Source organism: Oryctolagus cuniculus, chromosome 17, assembly GCF_051225735.1.
Source record: "Oryctolagus cuniculus isolate XC-2025 breed Fujian yellow rabbit chromosome 17, ASM5122573v1, whole genome shotgun sequence".
Lineage (NCBI taxonomy): Eukaryota > Metazoa > Chordata > Mammalia > Lagomorpha > Leporidae > Oryctolagus > Oryctolagus cuniculus.
The window spans coordinates 59,974,275-59,995,972 of record NC_142883.1 but is presented as its reverse complement, the minus strand read 5'-3'; the positions used below and the strand labels follow the sequence as shown (position 1 = coordinate 59,995,972).

At 46.2% G+C, this 21,698-nt stretch overlaps 2 protein-coding genes across 56 annotated transcripts in view; one reads left to right on the top strand and one right to left on the bottom strand.

Annotated features, from left to right (window-relative positions):
- The window catches only part of TTC19 (tetratricopeptide repeat domain 19), a 34,477-nt gene extending 14,662 nt beyond the window's left edge, over nucleotides 1-19,815 (top strand). The window contains exons 8-13 of one of the 6 annotated variants that reach the window (XR_007911203.3): nucleotides 10,324-10,478; nucleotides 11,597-11,759; nucleotides 12,833-12,869; nucleotides 15,184-15,342; nucleotides 17,150-17,286; nucleotides 18,321-19,815. Coding sequence is in view for 3 of the 6 variants with exons in the window: in XM_051824455.3 (XP_051680415.1) it covers nucleotides 10,324-10,478; nucleotides 11,597-11,759; nucleotides 12,833-12,869; nucleotides 15,184-15,370 (542 nt within the window). In the remaining 3 variants the exon portion in view is untranslated. Of the gene's footprint in view, nucleotides 1-5,602; nucleotides 7,019-10,323; nucleotides 10,479-11,596; nucleotides 11,760-12,403; nucleotides 13,549-15,183; nucleotides 15,371-17,149; nucleotides 17,287-18,320 lie in introns of those variants that run through there. The other 5 variants (XR_007911204.3, XR_007911205.3, XM_051824455.3 and 2 more) reach the window with 5 other exon arrangements.
- The window catches only part of NCOR1 (nuclear receptor corepressor 1), a 168,450-nt gene continuing 162,161 nt past the window's right edge, over nucleotides 15,410-21,698 (bottom strand). For 34 of the 50 annotated variants that reach the window (XM_051824415.3, XM_070061427.2, XM_070061433.2 and 31 more), the window contains 4 exons: nucleotides 19,664-19,717; nucleotides 18,698-18,919; nucleotides 17,184-17,363; nucleotides 15,410-16,496 (listed from right to left, as the gene is read on the bottom strand). In XM_051824415.3, the coding sequence (XP_051680375.1) occupies nucleotides 16,309-16,496; nucleotides 17,184-17,363; nucleotides 18,698-18,919; nucleotides 19,664-19,717 (644 nt within the window). In that variant the 3' untranslated portion in view covers nucleotides 15,410-16,308. The remainder of the gene's footprint in view (nucleotides 16,497-17,183; nucleotides 17,364-18,697; nucleotides 18,920-19,663; nucleotides 19,718-21,698) is intronic. The other 16 variants (XM_089318437.1, XM_089318451.1, XM_089318442.1 and 13 more) reach the window with 1 other exon arrangement.

The following is a 21,698-nucleotide window of genomic DNA, read 5'->3' as shown; positions in this document are numbered from 1 at the left end:
GTCTCCCATGCGGGTGCAGGGCCCAAGCACTTGGGCCATCCTCCACTGCACTCCCTGGCCACAGCAGAGAGCTGGCCTGGAAGAGGGGCAACCAGGACAGAATCCGGCGCCCCGACCGGGACTAGAACCCAGTGTGCTGGCGCTGCTAGGTGGAGGATTAGCCTAGTGAGCCGCGGTGCCGGCCAACTATTTTCTTAAAGATCATAATCACTAAGAAACTTGGGTTTCCCATGTGATTTATTTATCTGATGAGTCTTATCACAGTATACATTGTTTGAATTATATGGATTGCATGTTTGAGTTACAGGTTAATAATAGTACATAAATGCTGCTTTTGCAAAATTTGTTCCCACTCTTCATTGTTCACTTGAATTTTAGATATTTTTAACGTGGATTCCTGGTATCTTTTTCGTCAAGTCCCAGAGCGCTGGGAGATGGACTTACTAGATTTGCATTGTTTATGCGTTAGTTTGCCATCTGAGTAAGTTAGCATAGCCCGACAGCCGTTGTAGCAGGAAACACCTAAGCTGGGTTAAAGAGGAGGGATGCTTGTTGTCCCCTGTGGCTGGCAGCTCAGCAGTAGGAGCGCTGTCAGTTGCGGGCAGCACCATCTTGAGGGTCAGGTTCTTTCCATCACTCCCACTGTCCCCTCAGTATGTTGGCTCTCTCCTCAGGATCCCCTTGAGGTTGAAAAGTGACCGTAGCAATTCCCAGCAGTCTCATCCAGAGATGTAAACATTTTTTATTTCCATTTTTTATTTGAAAGGCAGAGAGACAGGGATTTTCCATCTGCTGATTCACTCCCCAAGTGCCCTCAATGGCAGGGCTGGGCGGGTCGAAGCCAGGAGCCTAGAACTGCATTCTGGTCCCCGCTGTGGGTGCCAGGGGCCCACGTACGGAGCCGGAGCCGCCGCCTGCTGCCTCCCAGGTGTGTGACAGGGAGCTGCGTGGGGATTGAAGCCATGGCTCTCTGGCGTGCCATGTGAGCACCATGTCGAGACTTACCCTGCTGTGCCACAGGCCCACACCAAAGGAGATGTTTTTCCAGGATAACGGTCCTCCTTCCTCAAGGCCCCTGGTAGCTTCGTCCTTCCCTTTTTATTTGGCTGGAATTGAATCGTGCTGTTTGAGTCCTTGGCAAGTCCTTGATAGGACCCCTTGCTGAGGACAGGAGTCCCCTCTAGAGGCTTGAGTGATGTGAGGGACACGGGCCGAAACAGCTTTCCGTCAGCAGAGGGTGAACTCTGAAATACTGTGTCCTCCCACTGGGCGCCTGTGGGGCTCCTGCTTCCAGTGTACGTCATACAGATGTGACAGCTGGGTCATTAAATTCCATTCTGCCTGGCCATTTTATTGGACTGTTAGCTTCTCACTTGATACATACACTGTCTTCATTACATTTGGGAAATCGCGACACTGTTTCCTTTCTGATAGTTATTCTCTGGACTCCGTATCCATTTTATTAAGTTTAGTTCCTTTGCTGTGACTTCAGAACAACATGCAATAATGGTGGTGACAGACAACTTAAATCTGACTTGGCACCAAGTATGTAAGTAATTTAGTATTATATTTGTTAAGAGCAAACTAGGCATGCTTGTAGGTTATACCTCTGGATAGTACTTTTTTTGGAAGATTTATTTACTTATTTGAAAGACAGAGTTAAAGAGCGAGAAAGCAGTGTTCCATCTGCTGTTTCACTTCCCAGACGGCTGGAACGGTTGGGAATGGGCAGGTCAAAGCCAAGAGCCTGGAACGCCATCCGGGTCTCCACGAGGATGGCAGGGTCCCAAGCACCCAGACTGCTTTGCCAGGTGCAGTAGCAGGGAGCTGGATCTGCAGGAGAGCAGCTGAGACTCATACAGGTGTCGCAGGTGGCAGCTGAACTTACAGTATTTGATACTGAATTTTAGTTTTTAAAAATTATTTTTCTGAGAGGCAGACACAGAGAGAGCTCCCATCTGTTAGTTCACTCCCCAAATGCCTGCAACAGCTGGGGCTGGGGTCCAAAGTCAGGAGCCAGGAACTCAATCCAGGTCTCCCCCGTGGGTAGCAAGAACCCAACTACTTGGGTCATCACTGCTTCACTGCTGCTTCCCGGGCTGTGTGTGTGTGTGTTTTAAGATTTATGTATTTATTTGAAAAAGTTAGAGAGGGAGTGACATCCACTGGTTTACTGCCCAGATGGCCACAATGGCCCCAGCTGAGCCAGGCAATAGCCAGGAGTTTCCCCTGGGTCTCCCACACAGGTAGTGGGGTCCCACACACTTGGGCCACTCCTCTGCTGCTTTTCTCAGATGATTAGCAGGGAGCCGAATGGGGAGTGGAGCAGCCAGGACAGGAACCAGTGCCCATATGGGATGCTGGTGTCGCAGGCCACGGCTTTACCGGCTGCGCCACAGCGCCAGCCCATGCCCAGGCACTGACTTGGCAGGAAGCTGAAGTCAGGAGTGGAGCTGAACAGGAAAACCGGGCACTCGGATGTGGGATACAGGCGTCGTAACTGGCATCTAGCCAGCGGCGAGGCTAAATGTCCACCCCTGTAGTTTTTTCTTACATGAGAGCTGTGGCTTTTTTCTTGTATTTATTTGTTGTTGAAGGATTGTACGAATGTGATCGAGTGAGTCGGGATGCTCCCTGTATTTGGGTTCCGAGTTAGGTGTAGGACGTTGCGTGGGCGTGACCTGCTGCTTGGGCGTGGTAGACTCTGCAGGGAGCACTGGCGGCCAGGTCTCCTTGAGTTCATTCTCTGGCAGCTTTTCTCTTGGTTCTTGATTCCTCAGATATTGAAGGTTCTTTGATTTTCTTGATTAAACCCTAGGATCTAGGACAGTGCTGGGTGCACAGCAAGCAGTATAGGTATGTGCTGCATGAATATTTATGGGTAAAGGAACTTCCACTATTTTCCAAGAAGAAACTTTCTGGAGGAATTGTACTTTTTTTTTTTTTTTTTTTTTTTTTGACAGGCAGAGTGGACAGTGAGAGAGAGAGACAGAGAGAGAAAGGTCTTCCTTTGCCGTTGGTTCACCCTCCAATGGCCGCCGCTGCAGCCGGCGCACCGCGCTGATCCGATGGCAGGAGCCAGGATCCAGGTGCTTTTCCTGGTCTCCCATGGGGTGCAGGGCCCAAGCACCTGGGCCATCCTCCACTGCACTCCCTGGCCACAGCAGAGAGCTGGCCTGGAAGAGGGGCAACCGGGACAGAATCCGGCTCCCCAACCGGGACTAGAACCCGGTGTGCCGGCGCCGCAAGAGGAATTGTACTTTTAAAGCACAATGTACGATACTGTCTTGTGTGTCTAAGACATGTTTTTCTAGTCTGTGATGTCTTGGATTTACATACTGTGTTCAAATTAGTAGAAGGTTTTTCATATTGATTCCACCCTGCTTCCCTTGAAAATTTCATCCATTTTAATATTCCAAATAAAACTCTGGACAGTTGAAGCATAATATTAATATTTGGTTTTATGAGTACTTGAAATCAGAGCCCGAGTTCGAATTCTGGTTCTGCTACGTAGCACCAGTCTGCTATGGATAGGTGATTTCGCTTCTCTGTTGTCAGTTTGCTCATTCGTCAAATGAGAATAGTAGAGCCTTCCTCATAGAGTTGTTCAGAGAATTAAATGCACTGCCCCGTGACTGGTACTCAGTGCTTTGTAAGAGTTTGTAGGTTGTGATGTGTTTCTTAACCCAGTTTATTAAATGGTTGGGCTTCTGTATTAAGTTCACCTCTTAGTTTATGAAGGATCTTCCTTACTGTTCACAATAGCTCTTTGTTTTCTGGATATTTTCTTTTAAGATTTATCATTAGGCAGAGTTACAGAGAGACAGGGACAGACAGAGACCTTGCATCCACTGATTAATTCCGCAAATGGCCACAACGGCCAGGACTGTGCCGGACCAAAGCCAAGAGCTTCTTCCGGGTGCAGGACAGGGGTGCAGGAGTCCAAGCACTGGGGCCATCCTCCGCTGCTTTCCCAGGTGCATTAGCAGGGAGCTGGGTGGGCAGTGGAGCAGCTGGGACTGCACCAGTGCCCATTTGGGATGCCCGGCCTTGCAGGCAGCTTTCCCTGCTGCGCCAGTATTTTTGAAGTGCCGGCTGCGTTCATCTGCTCTGTTGTTTCTGTTTTACTTCCGCTCTAACCTTGGTGCATCTTCCCTGCGTGCTTTGAGTGTATTGTGCTCATTTCTCCAGTTTCTTAGGAGGAAGATGAGGTTAATGAGATTTCCTTCTCTTCTAGCGTGGCATCCACACCTAGAAGCTTTAGCTGCGTCACGTTAGTTTTGATCTGTTATCTTTCCATTTTGTGCATCTCAACGTATTTTCCAATTTTTCTTCTTTGGCCCTTTGTGCATTTAACTGTGCTGAGTAACCTCCAAGTATTTGTGAATTTCCCAAATTTCCTTCTGCTGTTGATTTCAGATTTCATCCCATTGTGGTTGCAGAACCTACTTTGTGTGATTCCAGTCCTTTGAGATGTTTTGAGGGGTTTTGTGGCCTTGCGTGATTCACCCTGGAGAGTGCTGCGGGTGTGCTCTGGATGTGCCTGCCAGGTCGGGCGGGGCGACAGCATTGTTCCGTCATCTGCAGCCCTGCTGGCTTTGTCCCGTCCTTGTACGCAGGACTTTTTGGTTTACCTTTATATGAACGCCTGTGCTCTGTTTACAGCCCAGAAAGGTATCTTTACTGCGCGCTGTCCATTCATCAGGAAGTGATTTTGTTTCCTCTTTAAGGTGTTTGTCACAAATGTTGGTTTCACATTACCTACGTATGGTAATCTTAAACTCTTGAGTTGTTTTTCAGTGTGCCTTTTGTAGAAGGCTCTGGTTGGATTTTTTTTTTTTTTTTTTTTTTTACAAACCTGAGTTAAATTCATTGTCTCCTGGTAAAGAATTTTAAGACTTTTTAAACTCAATGACAGCTGTTGTGATTTTTGCATGTGAAAGTGTGCTTATGTTTGCTGCTTCCTTTGTTTTCAGTCCCTGCTAGAGGGATGTTTCCCTCCGCAGCCTCCACTGATACTCTGGAGGGAAGGCATGCGCTCATCTAGGAATCATTTCCTCAGGGGGCAGGCATTGGTGCGGCAGTGGGTGCCTTCTGGGGTGCCTGAACCCCGGATCCTAGAGTACCTGGGTTCGAGTCCCACCTCTGCTCTGCATTCCAGCTTCCTGCTCCTGCACACGCTGGGAGGCAGCAGTGAGAGCTACAGTAGTTGGGTCCCTGGATTGAATTCCCAGCGCCTGGTTTCAGCCTGGCCCAGCCCTGGCTGTCGTGGACATTTGGGGATTAAATCGGTGGATAGGTGGTGGATAGGTGCTCGCTCACCAGCTCGCTCACTCACTGTCTCTCTTTCAAACAAATATATTTAATGGTTCTTTTTTTAAAAAAATTTCAAAACAGATTTACTTCTTTAGAGGAAAATAATTTCCATTTTCAGTTTCCTCTGCAGGACATTCACCGACCATTCTAATTCCCCAACTTTTTTTTTCTTTTTTTTTTTAAATCTCTGAGCTGTAATTTTAGATGACTTTCTTGTAGAGAATTCTGAAGCCAGTTTGTCTTGTTTGGTGAGTGGCCTGTTCTCTTCCATGTGTGTGCTTTGTAGGACTCAGAAGCTGTGCCAGCGTGCTGCCAGGGAGGGCTCCCGGAGCGGCCTGGCCCTGCGAGCCTGTGCAGCCCGTCCTTGCGCGTGGACCCTGCTTCTGCCCGCTCGGGACTGCCATTCGCCTGAGTAGTTGCTTCTCTCTCTCACACTCGTCCTCCCTTCGCTCGGTTTTCCGGTCTGTATCTTGGGAATTTTTTCAGCTTGTATTCCACATTACCGATTTACTGTCCTCAGAAGTCAGCTCTATGCTTTTCTTCTTCTGTTAGAGATGTCAAGCAAAAGGAAGGCGAAAAGAATTTCACACCTGTTTACCTTCCCTTTAGCTTTGTTGCATTTCAGTATTTTACCATATTTGCTTCAAAAAAATTTTTGTGTATTTTAACTCCCTTTGCCTAACAACCATGTAGAACTTGATGCCTGCCTATTTATTGCACTCTTAGATATCAGTAAACAGTATACAGTAGGGCTGATGCCACACTCCGCTGTACATGTAGGGTTGTTCAGACACTCACTGGACACTCGGATCTCTATCTCCAGGCACATACGCAAGAGACCCTCGGTGCTGGACAGGCGAGCGGATGTGCCGGGTGCACACAGTGGGCATCAGTGGACTGCTGAGCAGAGTGCTCTTCCCAGGCCACGTTTCCACCAGTCGTGTCTAGGATTCCTGTTGCTCCCTGTACATTCTTCTTGTTACACTTAGAATAGCTGCTGATGGATGAGTACGAAAAGAGGTTTCATTCTGGCTTCAATATGTGATTGTCCTTACTAGTGAAATGGAACATTTTCACTTATTTATTAGCCATTCAGATTTTCTGTTCTGAAAATTGTCTCTTCATATCCTTTGTTTATTTTCTGAGGAGCTGGTTGTCTTTTTCCTAATGACTTTTAAAAATGCAAGCATCTTTTTTTTTTTTTTTTTTTAAGGTTTATTTATTTGAAAGGCAGTTAGAGAGAGAGGGAGGGAGAGAGAGAGGTCTTACATCTGCTGGCTCACTCTCCAAATGGCTGCAATGGCCAGACCTGGGCCTGTCCAAAGCCAGGAGCCGAGAGCTTCTTCCTGGTCTCTCATGTGGGTGCAGGGGCCCAGGGAGTTGGGCCGTCCTCTGCCGACTTCCCAGGTGCATTAGCAGAGAGCTGCATCGGAAGTGGAGAGCCAGGACTTGAGCCAGCATCCACATGGGACGCCAGCGTTGCTGGACGCAGCTTAACCTGCTGCACCACAGCGCCAGCTCCCCACATTTACTCTTTACCCAGAGTTGTAAAATACGCATGCACTGTACTCCCCCAGCATAGTCCAGCCTTTTCTCGCTGCTTTGTATTGACGTCTACTATTTTTCATAGACACGCGCCATGCTAATGTTAATTCTGTAATGATAATTGTTTAGTTTCATTATATTCCATTTTCGCCCAGCACCCTTCTATTTTAAATGATTTGTAGATTCCTTCAGGGGAAATAGTGAGTACCTGCTGATGTGGCAGACATGCTGCTAGATACTGATGGAGCTGTCAGCAGCAGAGGCGCTGCCTGGAGGAGGAGACACACGAAGCGCAGTGGCCTCCAGTGTGTGGTGCCGGCATCTCAAGCTGCGGCTTAACCAACCAGCCGCACCGCCACACTCGCCTCACGTTCACGGACTCTGACTGAAGTTTCTGTGATGGATCCTAGTTTATTGGAAGTAATTTATGAAAATGATTCAGATTTGATAAGTATGCTTCTTGCATAAGTGACCCCAATTTATTTCAGTTGTTACTAAGTGGATTTTTAGAAATAATTTCTAACAATTTTATGTTAATATTTCAAAAAACCATGTTTGTCATTATTAGGAAAGGAACTCTGGCACCTCATTAGATCTATGAAATTTTCTCTTAAATTAGCGGCAGGCTAGATTTTTTTTTTTTTTTTTTTTTTTTCACTGTTGATTTCTAAAGATTTTCTTTATGAAGACTTGTTTTCTCAAAGTTCTGTGGTGGTGTTATTTCTCCTTTAGTCCTATTTCTAGAAAGTTTTTCAAAAGATAGTTCCATGTTTATTGTGGTCAGAAGGTGCTGTGATTTAAAATACATTTTGAAAAACTTCCTAATGAACAGATACTACAGTAAGACTTGTACCTCGTTCCTCATGCTTCCCGTGTCTTCGGCCTCTGTTATTTGCCATTATGGTAACGGGTAAAACTGGGAAATTATTCTTGTACTTTTGAAGTTATAGTGTTGGGCATGTTCTCTAATTGGAAATATATAAAGAGTATAATTTCCAGAAACACAGAAGCATCTGGAGAAAATTAGCACAGATTCCCAGAAATAAGTTTCAGCCGCTTCCATCCAGAATTAGAATGATGGGAACGCTTTGTTCTGGGATGTTACTGTTGTGGCGAACAGTCTTCTTTGTCTTCAGAAGTTCTCAGAGAACGTGCTATTCTAAGTCTGAAATCCATCACAAATTATCTTCTTGGACTTGCTGTACTTGAAGGGGCAGAAAGATTTGCTTCTCATTGTCCTTCAGCCTATCTTCATTATATAACCATTTATTTTACATTTTTTTCCAGTATTAAACTGCTATGTGATTGTAAGGTTTTGTTCAGCATTTTAAAAAGTGTGCTTATAGTTAGGTATTTTAATATTCTTTTTATAGAAATGACCTTTACATGTGATAGTTGATGTCATTTTAGTTTTTGTATTTTATATGGGTTATATTTATGCATAAATTAAGTTTCAAATTTATAGTCTTTGTTGTATTTCTTTGAAAGTGAATCTGTAAGGAAGTTTATTTAAAGCTGATCCTAATTTAACTTTAAACAAACTTTATTCATTCTGTTTAGTCACAGTTTAAAAAAAGTTCTATATAGCATCTGTAAATTTCTTAAAAACTTAGAAGACCTGGAAAGAACAGGGTTTGGTAGGAATGAGTGATGGCTTTGTTGACAACACAACCAGGGACTTGGTGCTTTCGTTACCTAACCTTGCCTGAAATGACCACCTGCAATGCTGCCATCCCATATGGGTGTCGGTTTGAGTTCTGGCTGCTCCACGTCTGATCCAGCTCCCTGCTAATGTGCCTGGGAAAGCAGCGGAGGAGAGCCCAGCTGCTGTGCTCCTGCTACCCATGTGGGAGACCTAGAGGCTCTTTACTTCCCCTCGAATTGTTTGCAGAATTCCCATTTAATCTTGCCCATTACTGTTTGTGTGATTCAGATCATCTTTCAGAAGCATTTACTTGTTTGTGCAAGCTCATTTTGGTTCCTGTTCCCTAGCTCTGTGTTTCTAGTCTTATTTATGTAGCATAACGTGTTTAAAGTTGTTCTTCAGACATTATGTAGTCAGTTCAGTAATGTATTAACAGTGCAGAATCCCTCCAGTCTTTATTATTTTCCTTTGAAGATGGATAAATTATTTATTTGAAAGAGTTAGAAAGGAGGAGAGGCAGAGAGAGAGGTCTTCCATCTGCTGGCTCACTCCCTAGATGACCTCAGTGGCCAGGGGTGGGCCCAGCCCCCAGCCCAAGCCAGGAGCCTCTAGGTCTCCCACATGGGTAGCAGGAGCACAGCAGCTGGGCTCTCCTCCGCTGCTTTCCCAGGCACATTAGCAGGGAGCTGGATCAGACATGGAGCAGCCAGAACTCAAACCGACACCCATATGGGATGGCAGCATTGCAGGTGGCTGCTTTATCCACTAAGCACAACACCAGCTCCAACCCATTCTTTAAATTCGGTGTTTGGCCTTGCATTTTAGGCCTTCACTGGCTTGTTTTAAGATTTATTTTGAAAGGTGGAGTTACAGAGAGGCAGAGGTAGACAGAAATCGTGCATCTGCTGGTTCACTCCCCAGATGGCCACAATGGCTGGAGCTGCGCCGATCTGAAGCCAGAAGCCTCCTCCAGGTCTCCCACATGGGTGCAGTGGCCCAAGGACTTGGGCCATCTTCTGCTCTCCCAGCCACAGCAGAGAGCTGGATCAGATGTAGAGTAACCAGGACTCGAACCGGTGTCCATATGGGATGCTAGCACTGCAGGCAGTGGTTTTACCTGCTTCACCACAGCGCCAGCCCCAACTCATTCTTTTTTCTTTTTGATTTATTTGAAAAGCAAAGTTATAAAGAGGGAGAGACAGATTTTTTTTTTTTGACAGGCAGATTTAGTGGGACAGACAGATTGAAAGGTCTTCCTTCTGTTGGTTCACCCTCCAATGGCCGCTGTGGCCTGTGCACTGCGCCGATCCAAAGACAGGAGCCAGGTGCTTCTCCCGGTCTCCCACGCGGTGCAGGGCCCAAGCACTTGGGCCATCCTCCAGTGCCCTCTCAGGCCACAGCAGAGAGCTGGACTGGAACAACCAGGGACAGAATCCGGCACCCCAAATGGGACTAGAACCTGGGGTGCCGGTGCCGCAGGCGGAGGATCAGCCAAGTGAGCTGCGGCGCTGGCCTCCAACTCATTCTTAATTAGGCTTATTGTCATCTGTTAGTTTCAAACTGGAAATATTTAACGTTATAATTGATGCACAGGCTGTTTGCTATGTAAGGGGGAAGCTCCACGATTCCGAGTCTGGACTGTCATGTAGATGGGTGTTGATATACAGAGTACTAAGTGATGGGGCGCACTGAAAGTCCCATACTGCTGCGATGTCTGTGGGTTCTGCTGACTGAAGTGATGAGCACCTGTTGACTGATTCCCTGCCTCGCCTTTTATAAAGTGCCTGTCACGGCTCAGGCTGCTCTTTCCTTCTCAGCGGAAGAGAAGACCAATACCCACCTCCTCCTGGGCATGTGCTTGGACGCCTGTGCACGCTACCTGCTGTTCTCCAAGCAGCCGTCACAGGCACAGAGGATGTACGAGAGAGCTCTGCAGATCTCTGAGGAAATACAAGGAGAAAGACACCCCCAGGTAAGGGAGGGAGACCTAGAAGAGGGACAGGAAGAGAGGCTTCCGAACCGAGGGTGCGAGTGCGCACTGGGGACACAGTCGGTGGTGGTACTTCCGAGACTACTGCTCAGTTACGGGATCTGCACAGCAGACCAGCTTTCCCACGAGGCAGATCTAACCAGGCCCCGTGCCTGCATGGCTTCAGAGCACACAGCACGGGATTTCAGAGTGGGGTTCCTCAGCTTAATAAACGTGAACGCCTTTGCTTCCATCACCCTGCAGTTAAAATGGCAGGGAGTGAATGACAGGAAAGGAGGAGGGACTTAAATTTCAATCGGTGGTTTAGAAGTTTTTTTTAACATAAAGTACCATGGTTGAACTGAAAGCATTTTGTCCGTCCTCTAGTAAAGCAAGTTCTTAGCGGCTTAGAAGTGGATTTCTTTGTGAGTGTTTGCAACCCCAGCAAGACAGCAAAACTTGGAGTGAGCTGAGCGTGTCTCCGAGGCTGGGGTAGATGGTAGGGTGAGAATGTGTAAGAAAAGGGAATCTGAGCTGTGGATTTCTCTGGAAAGGGACGTCAGCCTTATTCGGAAGGGCCCTCTAGTGCAGCATGAGGGTAAGGAGGCAAGCATGGACTTCAGGTTCCCGTTCTCCCTGTCTTGGAGCCAAAGTTTTCTAAACTAGCTGATGTGTTTCTCTTTTTTGAAGAGCCCGGGGTTAGCAGTAGGAATGAGGTACGGCCCTGAAGGCCCTCGGACCACGTGGGGCAGGCTTCTCAACGTCGTGGAACTTTAAGTGGGATTGCTGTCATTTCTCAGGTGGTGTTTATTTGACAATTAGCTGGATTAGTCACATCCTGAGGAAGAGAAGACCAATGCCCACCTCCTCCTGGGCATGTGCTTGGACGCCTGTGCACGCTACCTGCGGTTCTCCAAGCAGCCGTCACAGGCACAGAGGATGTACGGGAGAGCTCTGCAGACCCATTTCTAGATCTGTATCATTTCCCGGAGCGTCAAACTAATATTATCCACTATCAACTGTGAATAATAAAGGCCCACAAGTTAAAGGCTGGCATCCCTGCCATTTCTGGAGTGCTGGGAGACAGATCTTAACTATCCGTGTCTGTGTTTTATTTGCAGACTGTTGTGCTGATGAGCGACCTGGCTACTACCCTGGATGCACAGGGCCGCTTTGATGAGGCCTTTGTTCACATGCAGAGGGCGTCGGAGCTGGCGAGACAGATCGACCACCCCGAGCTGCACATGGTGCTCAGCAATCTGGCTGCGGTTCTCATGCACAGAGGTGGGTACCCCTGCGCTCAGAGAGGGGTGCCACTGGCGTTACAAGTCTGAGGTGTGGGGAAGGGAGGGGCAATGAGGAAACTCCACAGTTAGAAGGCTGGTTAAGTGCAGAAAAAAATGCTAGGGTGAAGTATTGTTTGCTTGATTCCTCTCACTCCTCGACTGTTGTACAAGCCTAGTGAACCACATCAGAGAAAACTCCCACAGTACCTCATTCCTCCAGTGCCTGTTTCCACAGCTGCGGTTTGCTGCTCGCAGTGTGCTGGTGTTACTGGGAATATCTCTTTGGCAGAGATTTCTGGGTATCAGCATGCTCAGGACCTCAACTATAATTTTCAGAAACCTGGGGTGACAAGCGTCTTACTACATGTACCTTCATGGTGAGACCCTCGGCTCACCGAGCCAGGCCCGGGGCATCCTGGAGAAGCCACGGCTCTCAGTGGCTTAGACTTTGACTTTCTGGGCCGGGTCCCAGCCTCCCTAAGCCAGCATGCTCCACGGAGATGCAATGAAGTAGCTGCAGCCTTTGACTTAGTAAGCACGCCGGAAACACACCCGTATCTGTCTTCATGAGTGCTTTCTCTTCAGGATCACTTGGCGACATCCGTTTTCTTCTCATTCTGCCTTCTCTCTGGGTTATTTTAGAACGATATACACAAGCAAAAGAGATCTACCAGGAAGCCCTGAAGCAAGCAGAGCTGAAAAGAGATGAGGTTTCTGTACAACACATCAGGGAAGAATTGGCTGAGCTGTCAAGAAAAAGCAGTCCTTTGACTTAACTTATCAAGCTCTAAATCCGTCTTTGCTGTAGGCAGAGTGATTCCCAGGAATAGCTCTTCTCCCAGTCTCTGGCACCCAAATCCATGGCTTAAATCCCTGTTCTGTGTCAGGTTTCCTCAGCTCAGCCTTGGAGGAGGACAGGCTGCGCACACTGCCGCTGGCTGTGACCCATGGTCGGGCGCCGTGTGTGCTGCTCTGGGGGGTGGGTGTGGAAGCCTGCCTGGATCACTGCCCTAAGATTCGGCTCCACTGATTCGCTGCCCTCTCTTCTCTCACTTTACCACTATCTGGCAGACCAGAGCTACCTGTCTCATGGCAGAGGGGGATTATGGTGAGTTGTTTTTCTTACCTATTTCATGAAGCACAGGGTGGGATTGAATGCATTAAGGAGGAAAAGAGACGTCTCTTTTTGCTGCCAGAATTGAATCAAGCATGAAATTTTAAAGTGGGAATTAGGCCCTTGAAAGTATGGCACCCATTTGTTTATACATAAAAGTGAACTATACATATCTAGTTTTCTAAGTGTTGAAAACTGGGGGTAGAGAGAAGGAGCCGGGCAGCCTCTTGTCAGTGTTAAGACTCCTATGCAACGTCGGTCACGTGAGCTGAGTCGACCGAGGTGAGATACATATATGCCTGGGCCGCACCCCAGACCTGCCTCACTGTAGGCCCTACAGGTGTGGTGTTTTACAACTCTGCTGCTGTAATGAACCACTGACTGGGATCCCAGTCACCTCATCTGTAAAGGGAGGAACACATGACTGGGCCGCTGTGTTGCCAGGGTTTCATCACACTGCCTCAGTGTATCCGTGCCAGATACACGGGCGGATGCTCCTATCACAGCGGTCTTGCAAATCGCAATGGTCTAGAGCCAGTTTTTCTAGGTCCCATGAAGAAACACTGATATTGTTGGCATTCCTGGGGGAGGGGGATTGAGTGGGACTGAAACTGATATTTTTTGATTCATATGTAGAATCTTTTCTTAATAAACTAGAAACTCTACAACAATATTACATGTATTCCAGTAATCTTTGAATTTCTCATAGAAAAATTCCTACTGCAGAGTTAATGAAAATACTAGAAACTCAGGTACAAATCCTCAAGGATTTGACTAAAACTAGAATTTTATATTTTACAGATGTAAATTTCTACCCACTTTATATCCAAGTTCATCTATTAGCTATCACCCACCTTATTCCTTTAATCAAGTCTAACTCAAATAAGATTAACAAATGAGATTGTATTTCAGTGCAACCCAGTCTTAATTTTTTGGAAATAGAACAATTGGTGCCAGCCACTAACCTCCTGCATCGAGAATGTTCGCTGCACAGTTACTGAAAGCTGGGTTTTTCACTCCAAGTTTTATTTAAGAAAACTCAGTCCTTCACAGTGATTCACTTCATGGTCCCGCTGCTGGGTGAACTCAAGTCGTTTTCAGAACGACAGCCCAGTCGTGTAGTTCATTTGCACTGTTGTGAAACAAGGTAGTGAAGTAAAAGGAGAATGGACCCCCTTTACTGGATTGGTCTGAATTGTTTAAAACAGTGCAGTTTGAAATTTGGAAATGTATTTCATCACTGGAGTTTTCAGGACATAAATATTTAAACATAGAATCATTGAGCGTACCGAAATTAAACATGAGGTTCCCAGTCTTAAACATGCACTGGAAAACTGGCTGTCAGAATACTTTGAACAGTATTAGGGAGACCTGAACTATGTTCTGGGTGTGAAACAGATCATAAAGATGCAGCATCGGAACAGTGACCCTCAGCCTGCAAAGCTCACGCGCTGATCTGCAGCTCATGGCGGCGACAGGCGCTCCGAGTGCTCTGCTTGCTGTGGACAGCAGGGTGAGGTGAACCTGCCCTTCCACACGGAGGGTGGTCCTCAAAAACCATCCTGGCTCTGAGTCACAGTTAAATGCAATCATAATCATTTCTGGGGTCAGCTGGCGAGATAAATTACTAACAAATTCTAAAATACTACCAGTACCTGAAAAAAAAATTTGGCAGAAAACTGTTAAGTGGAACATTTGCTTATTATCTTTCTTTTATGTGAAAACTGCATGGGTGTGAATACTATTTTAAAGATTCCAACTTGCCAAACAATGGGAACTCTGACCATGAAACCTGACCTGAAGCTTATTTTAAAAACCTGAAGTATACAGGAGTGGACCAGTGACAGGAGTGAAGGCTTTCACTCCAGATCAATGTGGGCTTATGGCTTACCTTTGTCACTTAACTCTATGGACAAAGGATGAACACCTGTGTCTCCATCGCTAAACTAGGGATTAGACAGCATTATGAAAGGCCATCTGAGGGGCTGGCTCGGTGCACAGCTGGGAGACCCAAGTGCTGCTTAAGTTTTAGGTCTGCTTAGAAGTCTGTAAAGTGCTAATCATATCCTTCTAGCCCTCTGATCTCTCTCCTACCCAGTTACCAGTGGCATTCTCCCCAGAACATTACTATGGATAGACTATGGAAGGATGCTCAAATGCTGTGATTAAATTATACTTTAAGAATCTGAGGATTAACCAAGTTCTTATGAAGACTAAAAACTGACCCTGCAGTACCACACTTAGTTTCCAGTTCATTCTTTTCAATTATTTACATCTTGATAATCTATGAAATGAAAACATTCAACAGTACTCTCGTCCAGAGGAAGCTCCGCAGGCACAGACTGAGGCCAGGACGGTGTCCTCTAAGCGAGCTGTCCAGGCAGCAGGAAGCACAGCTCTGTGATGGAGATGCTACACAGACGTTGTCTTTGGACTCAGCCAATCATAGACATCAAACTAAAGAAAAGTATGTAAGTTTTTCCTTTGGAACCTGAGACACCAAGAGCCTTGAATCACAAATGATCTGCCGTAGCTATGGACAGGGTAGTCAAATTTATTTCAAAACAGAAGCTTTGTTGGGCTGCATCAAATGCAGGAGAAAAGGGATTCCTAGGGGCATGGTTAAATCACCAGTGTGCATAACAGTGAGGTGTGCCTCAAAGAAGCCTGGAAAACTTTAAAAACTGAACTATAACATACCCATGCAGTAATATTTTTTCAGTGCTACTAATGAAAAATTAAAGCTTGCACTGGGAATTTACAGTGTGGCAGAAAGTTCATCGCTCCTGCCTTTGACCCTAACGTACAGACTTCATGACAGGGTCTGTGTTAAAAACCTAAACATTTCCACAGATTTTAAACATCACTGGGAAGCTGAATTTAGAGGAAACAAAATCAGATAAAGTACAATGCCCGTGACAGCCAACATTATGTATCTGGGCTGTATGAGGTTTGTTTTTTTTTTTGTTTTGTTTTGTTTTGTTTTTTCAGAAGGCTAGGGTTAAAAAGATAGACAAAAAGATCTTTTAAAAATTACCCCCCGAGTTGATGCGCTGATTTGAACATAAGTACACCAGATACTACAGCAAGGGGCTACACTGCAAAAAGGTCATCTATTTACATGAGTGATTTAAAGACATTATGGTTTTCTTTACAAACAGATGTAGGAACAGGAATTGTCCACTTTTAAAAACTCTACATTTCAACCCTCCACTATTAGAATCCACTGAATTGCGGCGTATCAAAGGCTATTTTCTGTTTCTTCCCGTTTGATGCTCCAAATGAATTTCCATCATTTCTCCATCACGTATGGCCCTGGCTCTCCTGAAAAGTCTCTGGGCACAAATCATATGGGCAGGTTTTTGACCTGCAATTAAAATACCCGAGAACGAGCCCCTCCCCGTGCCGTGTCCGTCCCCCCGGTCTGTGCGGCTCAGTCATCACTGTCCGACAGTGTCTCATACTGTGCTGAGAGCAGCGGGGCGGGCTCTCGCTCCCAGATCCTGTTCTGTTGGTGAGGAGCTGCCTGGTTCACAGCAGAGGGGGCACATGCGATCGGTGTTGGTGGCGTGCTGCTGAGCATCCGCAGTGTCAGGGGGTTATAAGGGAACTGCGTTGAGCCTGACAAAAGAAAAAGGAGGCGTTATGGTGTCGGGGCACACCTGCTGTCCCATCTCCAATCCAACACTTTCAGGAGTGGAGGAGGACAGGGTTAGTCCAGTGGTCACGTGACACTACAAAGGCAAAATGGATGGAAGATGGAAAAGCCAAGGTTTCACCACTTAGCCTCTAGCCAGCGATTCAGTCTGCAAGTCTGGGGAGGGGGAAGGGGGAACCATATGGGTGAGGGCTGCTGAGCCCAGAAGAGAAAAACTTTGCTACAGTTAAGCCTGTAAATCAAAGCCAGGTGTTTCTGTGGAGAATCCAAGTGCAAGTATTAATAAGCTTTAACTGAAATAAGACCTGGTTACACAAGAACTCTTCAAGATTCCCTAGGAATCTTCTCTAGGAATCTCTATATGGAAGACTAGGTGGCCTTGGAGTGGCACTTTATATTCAAGAAAGAACTAAAACTGCAGGAGAATGGAGGAGCTTTCCACAGATCTTCCTTTGTGGGTGGCAATCAGGCTTGTATTCTTAACATTTCTAAGACTGTGTACATTCAATCTCCATTCTGGAAAGTGGAATCCATTAATGGTAAAGACATGGGAATGTAGTTTTCCAAAGCTTAAAATTTCTGATTTTCAAAGAAGTAATCAAAAAGGTGCTTTAAGTCTCATTTACTAGTGGCTGGACGGGACTGCTCACCTGTTGAAGATGGCCTGTCTTCCCAGGCCCACCCTGGCGTCTGCCTGTGGTAGTCCCCCTCAGAATGCACAGAGGAGACCGAAGAGGGCCGTTCACTTCCCAGGTAGGCTTGCCCAGGGATGGGAGATTTTGATTTCCTACTGTTTGACTTGCTAATCAGCTTTGGTTTGCAAACGCCTCCTAAAAGTAAAATTCAAGTGACATAATTAACAGACACATAGTATCTAAGTTCTCAACTTAGAAGTCTACCACAAAGCCAATGGTTATAATATACTAAGTGAAAAAAGAGTGGTAGCATCAGGAATCTGGATTTTAGAAACCAGTGAAATAAAGCTATTTAAAACAGACCCCAGAATTTCACTTATAGCGACCAAAACAGATACATCCTTATGCCATAAACTTAAAAAATATGGTTGCTGAAGAAATAAAGCAGGCTGATCTTCACTAACTGTACCCCCTCTCCCCTCCCAATTTAGAGGGAAGCAAGCAGAGGAGTTAAAACATCCTCAACACACCCAGGGGAAAAGCTGGAATAGAAATCTGTGCCACCACCAGGACCCCAGCAGAGGCTCTGCTTTCTATTTTTCTAGTCTCTAGCTGGTGAGCTCGGCAGGAGTGGGACACGATGACTGAGCTCAGACGCAAACATCTCAGAAGAGATGCGAGCCTGGGTCATGACCTGAGCATTTCCCCACCCCAGTCCTGCAGAAGTCGCAGCAGGATGGAGCTACGTAACCATCACTGCTCTTAGAGCCTTCAGACACACACTTTCCATCAATATACACTTGATGGTAGGGCAGAAAGGGAAAGACGGTGCGCATTCTTCAGAACAGAAAATACTGATGTCAGCTTAAAGCTACATGTAGGCTTAAAACAAGCAAAAAAACACCACTAATCTCCTGAATCTTTGACCACAGTGAGATCCTCTGTTTGAAGACAGGGAAAGAAAGCTAAACTTAACAAACATTACTGACCTTCAGGGAGTTGTTTAAGCCCAAGAGATAGATGTCGGCTCTCAGAAGATTAAGAAGGTGCTTATAAACATTAAAGCCTAAAGTCATGGTTTTTTTGTATGCTTGATTTTAACAATGTGTAAAATGATCCCATTCTAACTTCTGTCTTTTTATCTGGACACAGATGTCTGCAGTGACGCCTCTCAGGAGCTACGCAGCGGTGGCTTCCTGGCTGATGGCACCTGAAGGACTCTGAGGCCTTCCTTTTTGTCCTGTCCTTTTCTACGGCTTAGTCTCAATTCTTTTATACTGAAGCTATCATTTTTACTAGAATAGTAAGTCACTTTTATTTACAAACAGAATATGAGGTTGTACTTTGACTGCAGTTCCAGTGTGTGTGTACAGACAGGACTAGATGCAGAACCTTCTCTCTGCTCCTGCTGCTGTGTCTGGGCAAAGTGTCAGAGATCTCACTGAAGTCACTTAGTGACGCACCAGAACTTAGAAAGTGAAATGGCTTTTTCCTGAGAACGGCAGCAGATCACTGAAATGAACAATTACCTGAATGAGGTGATGGGTCCCCTTCCTCTCTCCGTGTCTCACTACTGGTCACAACTGACGTGCTGGCGCCACCAGGCACTACTCCCACAGTCTGCGACAGGACCACTCCGTGCTCCTCTACTTTGTCATCAAAGCTTCCCATGAGAGCCTTCCTGATTATGTCTTCTAGACCAAGATTACTGGCAGGATCAGCAAAAGAATGGCCTCGAGAGCTAACTGAGCCTAGAAGAGACAACCAGAGCATTTCCACTTGATTCCAAGAGGCAGATCAGAGACAGGGAAGTGACAGGCCACAGGCAGCCCTCCAACTCAACGTGCACAGCACTCGGCAGGTGGCCTGCAACAATGCTGCCAGCCCACGCACAGAGAGCAGTATGGGGAGATTGGTTTCCCCAGGTGATTCAGCTACCCACACTTCTGCTAATAGCAAGTCACTCAATTAACTGTTTTAATGCTTTTTTTAATTGAAGATTTAGCTTTCTATTTCAAAGGCAGACAGAGACTGAGAGTCTTCCATCTGCTGGTTCACTCCACCAGATGGCTGCAAAGGCCAGGGCTGGGCCAGGCTGAAGCCAGGAGCCTGGACTCCACCTAGGGTGGTAGGAGCCCAAGTACTGGGTCATCTTCTGCTGCCATCCCAGGCATATTATCAGGGAGCTAGATCGGAAGTGGAGCAGCCGAGACTCGAACTTGTACTCCAATACAGGCTGACCTTCTTGCAAACAGCAGCTAACCTGGTGCACCACAATACCAGCTCCTGTTTTAACAGTTTTTGATTGTCTTCTAAGTATTTATTGAATCTGCAGTTCCCCTTTCTGTGCTATTGACTATCTCTTCCCTGAATAAATTACTCATTTTTACATACTGGAGAAGTCCTGGTATACAGTTGATATTCAATATATATTTATTGGATCGACTGCTACCTTACCAATCTCAAATTAATAAATAATATATTTTGAATCTTACCTGATGTGGTAACCGCTGGCAGATTAAAGATCTCAGTTCCTGGCTGAGCTGCTGCTGTATTTAAACAAACATTCGAGTTATCTGAGATATGATAATCTTGTCCATCAAAATAAAGTCTCAAAAGTCGTACAATAAAATTAACCTTATTTCCCCATGATCTCAACTTATTTTACCCATTAAGTCAAAGATAAAATACTTTAAAAAAAGAAATAAAAAAATCAGGGTAGGAAAATCAAAACTGGAGCAATAGAACCCAGGAAGGAAAAGAAACTTCGCAATACTGAGAAAAACAGGAAACAACTGCTGTCTCAGAACAGAAATCCAGTCTTCGTAGTGAAGAAGAAACCCTGGACCTGAAGATAACCCTGGCGTGCACCAGTGGGTTTGAGGCAGCCTGGTGTCAGTTCGAGGAAAAGCCACCTCAATGAATATGATGAAAATGATTTTCCCTTCATGGCAAACTAAGAAACCTCTTACATTCTCAGGGTACTCTTTCATAAGGCAAAAGAGTTTGCCTCTGTCCCTTGATTCTTTTCATTCTTCTCAGTTGTGCCATGTGTAATCTGCAGTTTGAATGACAGCACAGCGGGCAACCACCCATAAAGCACTGTGCCAGGAGGGGAAGGCATTTGGGGGACATAAGTGGTTATTTCCATCACCTCTCCCAACATGTCGTTGAGAATTTTAAACAAGAAAAAAGAATGCAGGAAGTGAATGGTGGCTAAACAAGAACAGGGCATGCTGTGGAGGAGACTGCTCAAGAACAGACCCGTGTCGGGGTGAGCGCTGTCTGTGAGGACGGAGGTGTGCATGTGCCTACAAGTAACTCGACATGGGAAGCTGTAAACTAGGGGCGGAACAGCCCCTAGTTCTAGTTTCTCTGCCAGAGCTACATAGAATTGATAAAGCCATTTGTGGGCCATGCATTATTATCCACTCAGAAATTAGCTTGCAGTAGTGTTACTGAATTTCCAGTCCTGCCCACAATTCCTTGGCAGGGCCAGACTAAATGACTTTGTGAGCCTTACACAGCTCATGGGCTGGACGTTCAGGGTTAAACTGCCAGGAGGAGAACAGTCCCCAGGAAGATTTAGGAAGCAGTACAGAGCATGTGTATTCTTGGGCCAGGGACCATAGCAAATAAATTGAAGCGGAAACCACATGGCCTTGTCACTGCCACAGAGCTTGGGACCAGAACACATCATTCACTTCCCAAGCATTTATTGAGCAGGCTGGTTCCAAATTACTGATCAAAAACGGTCAGATGAAGACAATTTCCTGGGGTTCAACCAATGATAATCCTTAGATACTATGCTGACAGTTCACTGTGCTACTTTGAGACATACCAACCAGAATTACCTGGGTAACTTAGAAAAAATGCAAGTTGTCTACTGTTGGGGTGCTTTGATAAGCACACTGGCTGGTTGTGGTGTCTTCTGAATCCCGTGTTTGAAACAGATGGATGTTCTAACTGCTCCAAAATGAAGGAACGGGAAAGTAGGCAGGTGCGAGCTGTTTAGGAGGCACCACACTCAGGAGAGGGAGCTGACTGAGCTAACGCGGTGCAGGGAGCATGAGGGAGCAAGTAAGACGTTCAAGAAAAACGGCGTCTGCAGGAGTCCACGAAGCAGCTTGGTGGACACAGGTCAGTCTGTGTGTGACTTGGGTAGTGGATGAAACAAGGAAGGGAGGGGGACCACCAACAATCAAGGGCCACTCAAAGTAGAAATGGACAGAGCAGAGAGAGCATGCTGTCTGAAAGCCAAGAGAAAGTACTCCCGGGAAAGGGTTGTGCATTGGGTCAGAGTGGCAGAGACCAAACAGAGGTGAAAGCATTGAGGTTTTTAAAGAATACACTCATCCATGTCCCTGGTGGGAACACGGAGCTGAAGCAGAGCTGTGCTGGTTGCAGGTGGCTTTTTGACTTAGGTGTAAGGGGCTGCCCAGGAGCCCAGCGGTTTTTAGTATCAACTCCTCTCTCCACAATCAAAACAAGTTTTGCATCAGGACGCTCCCAGATGCTGAGGCACTGCCT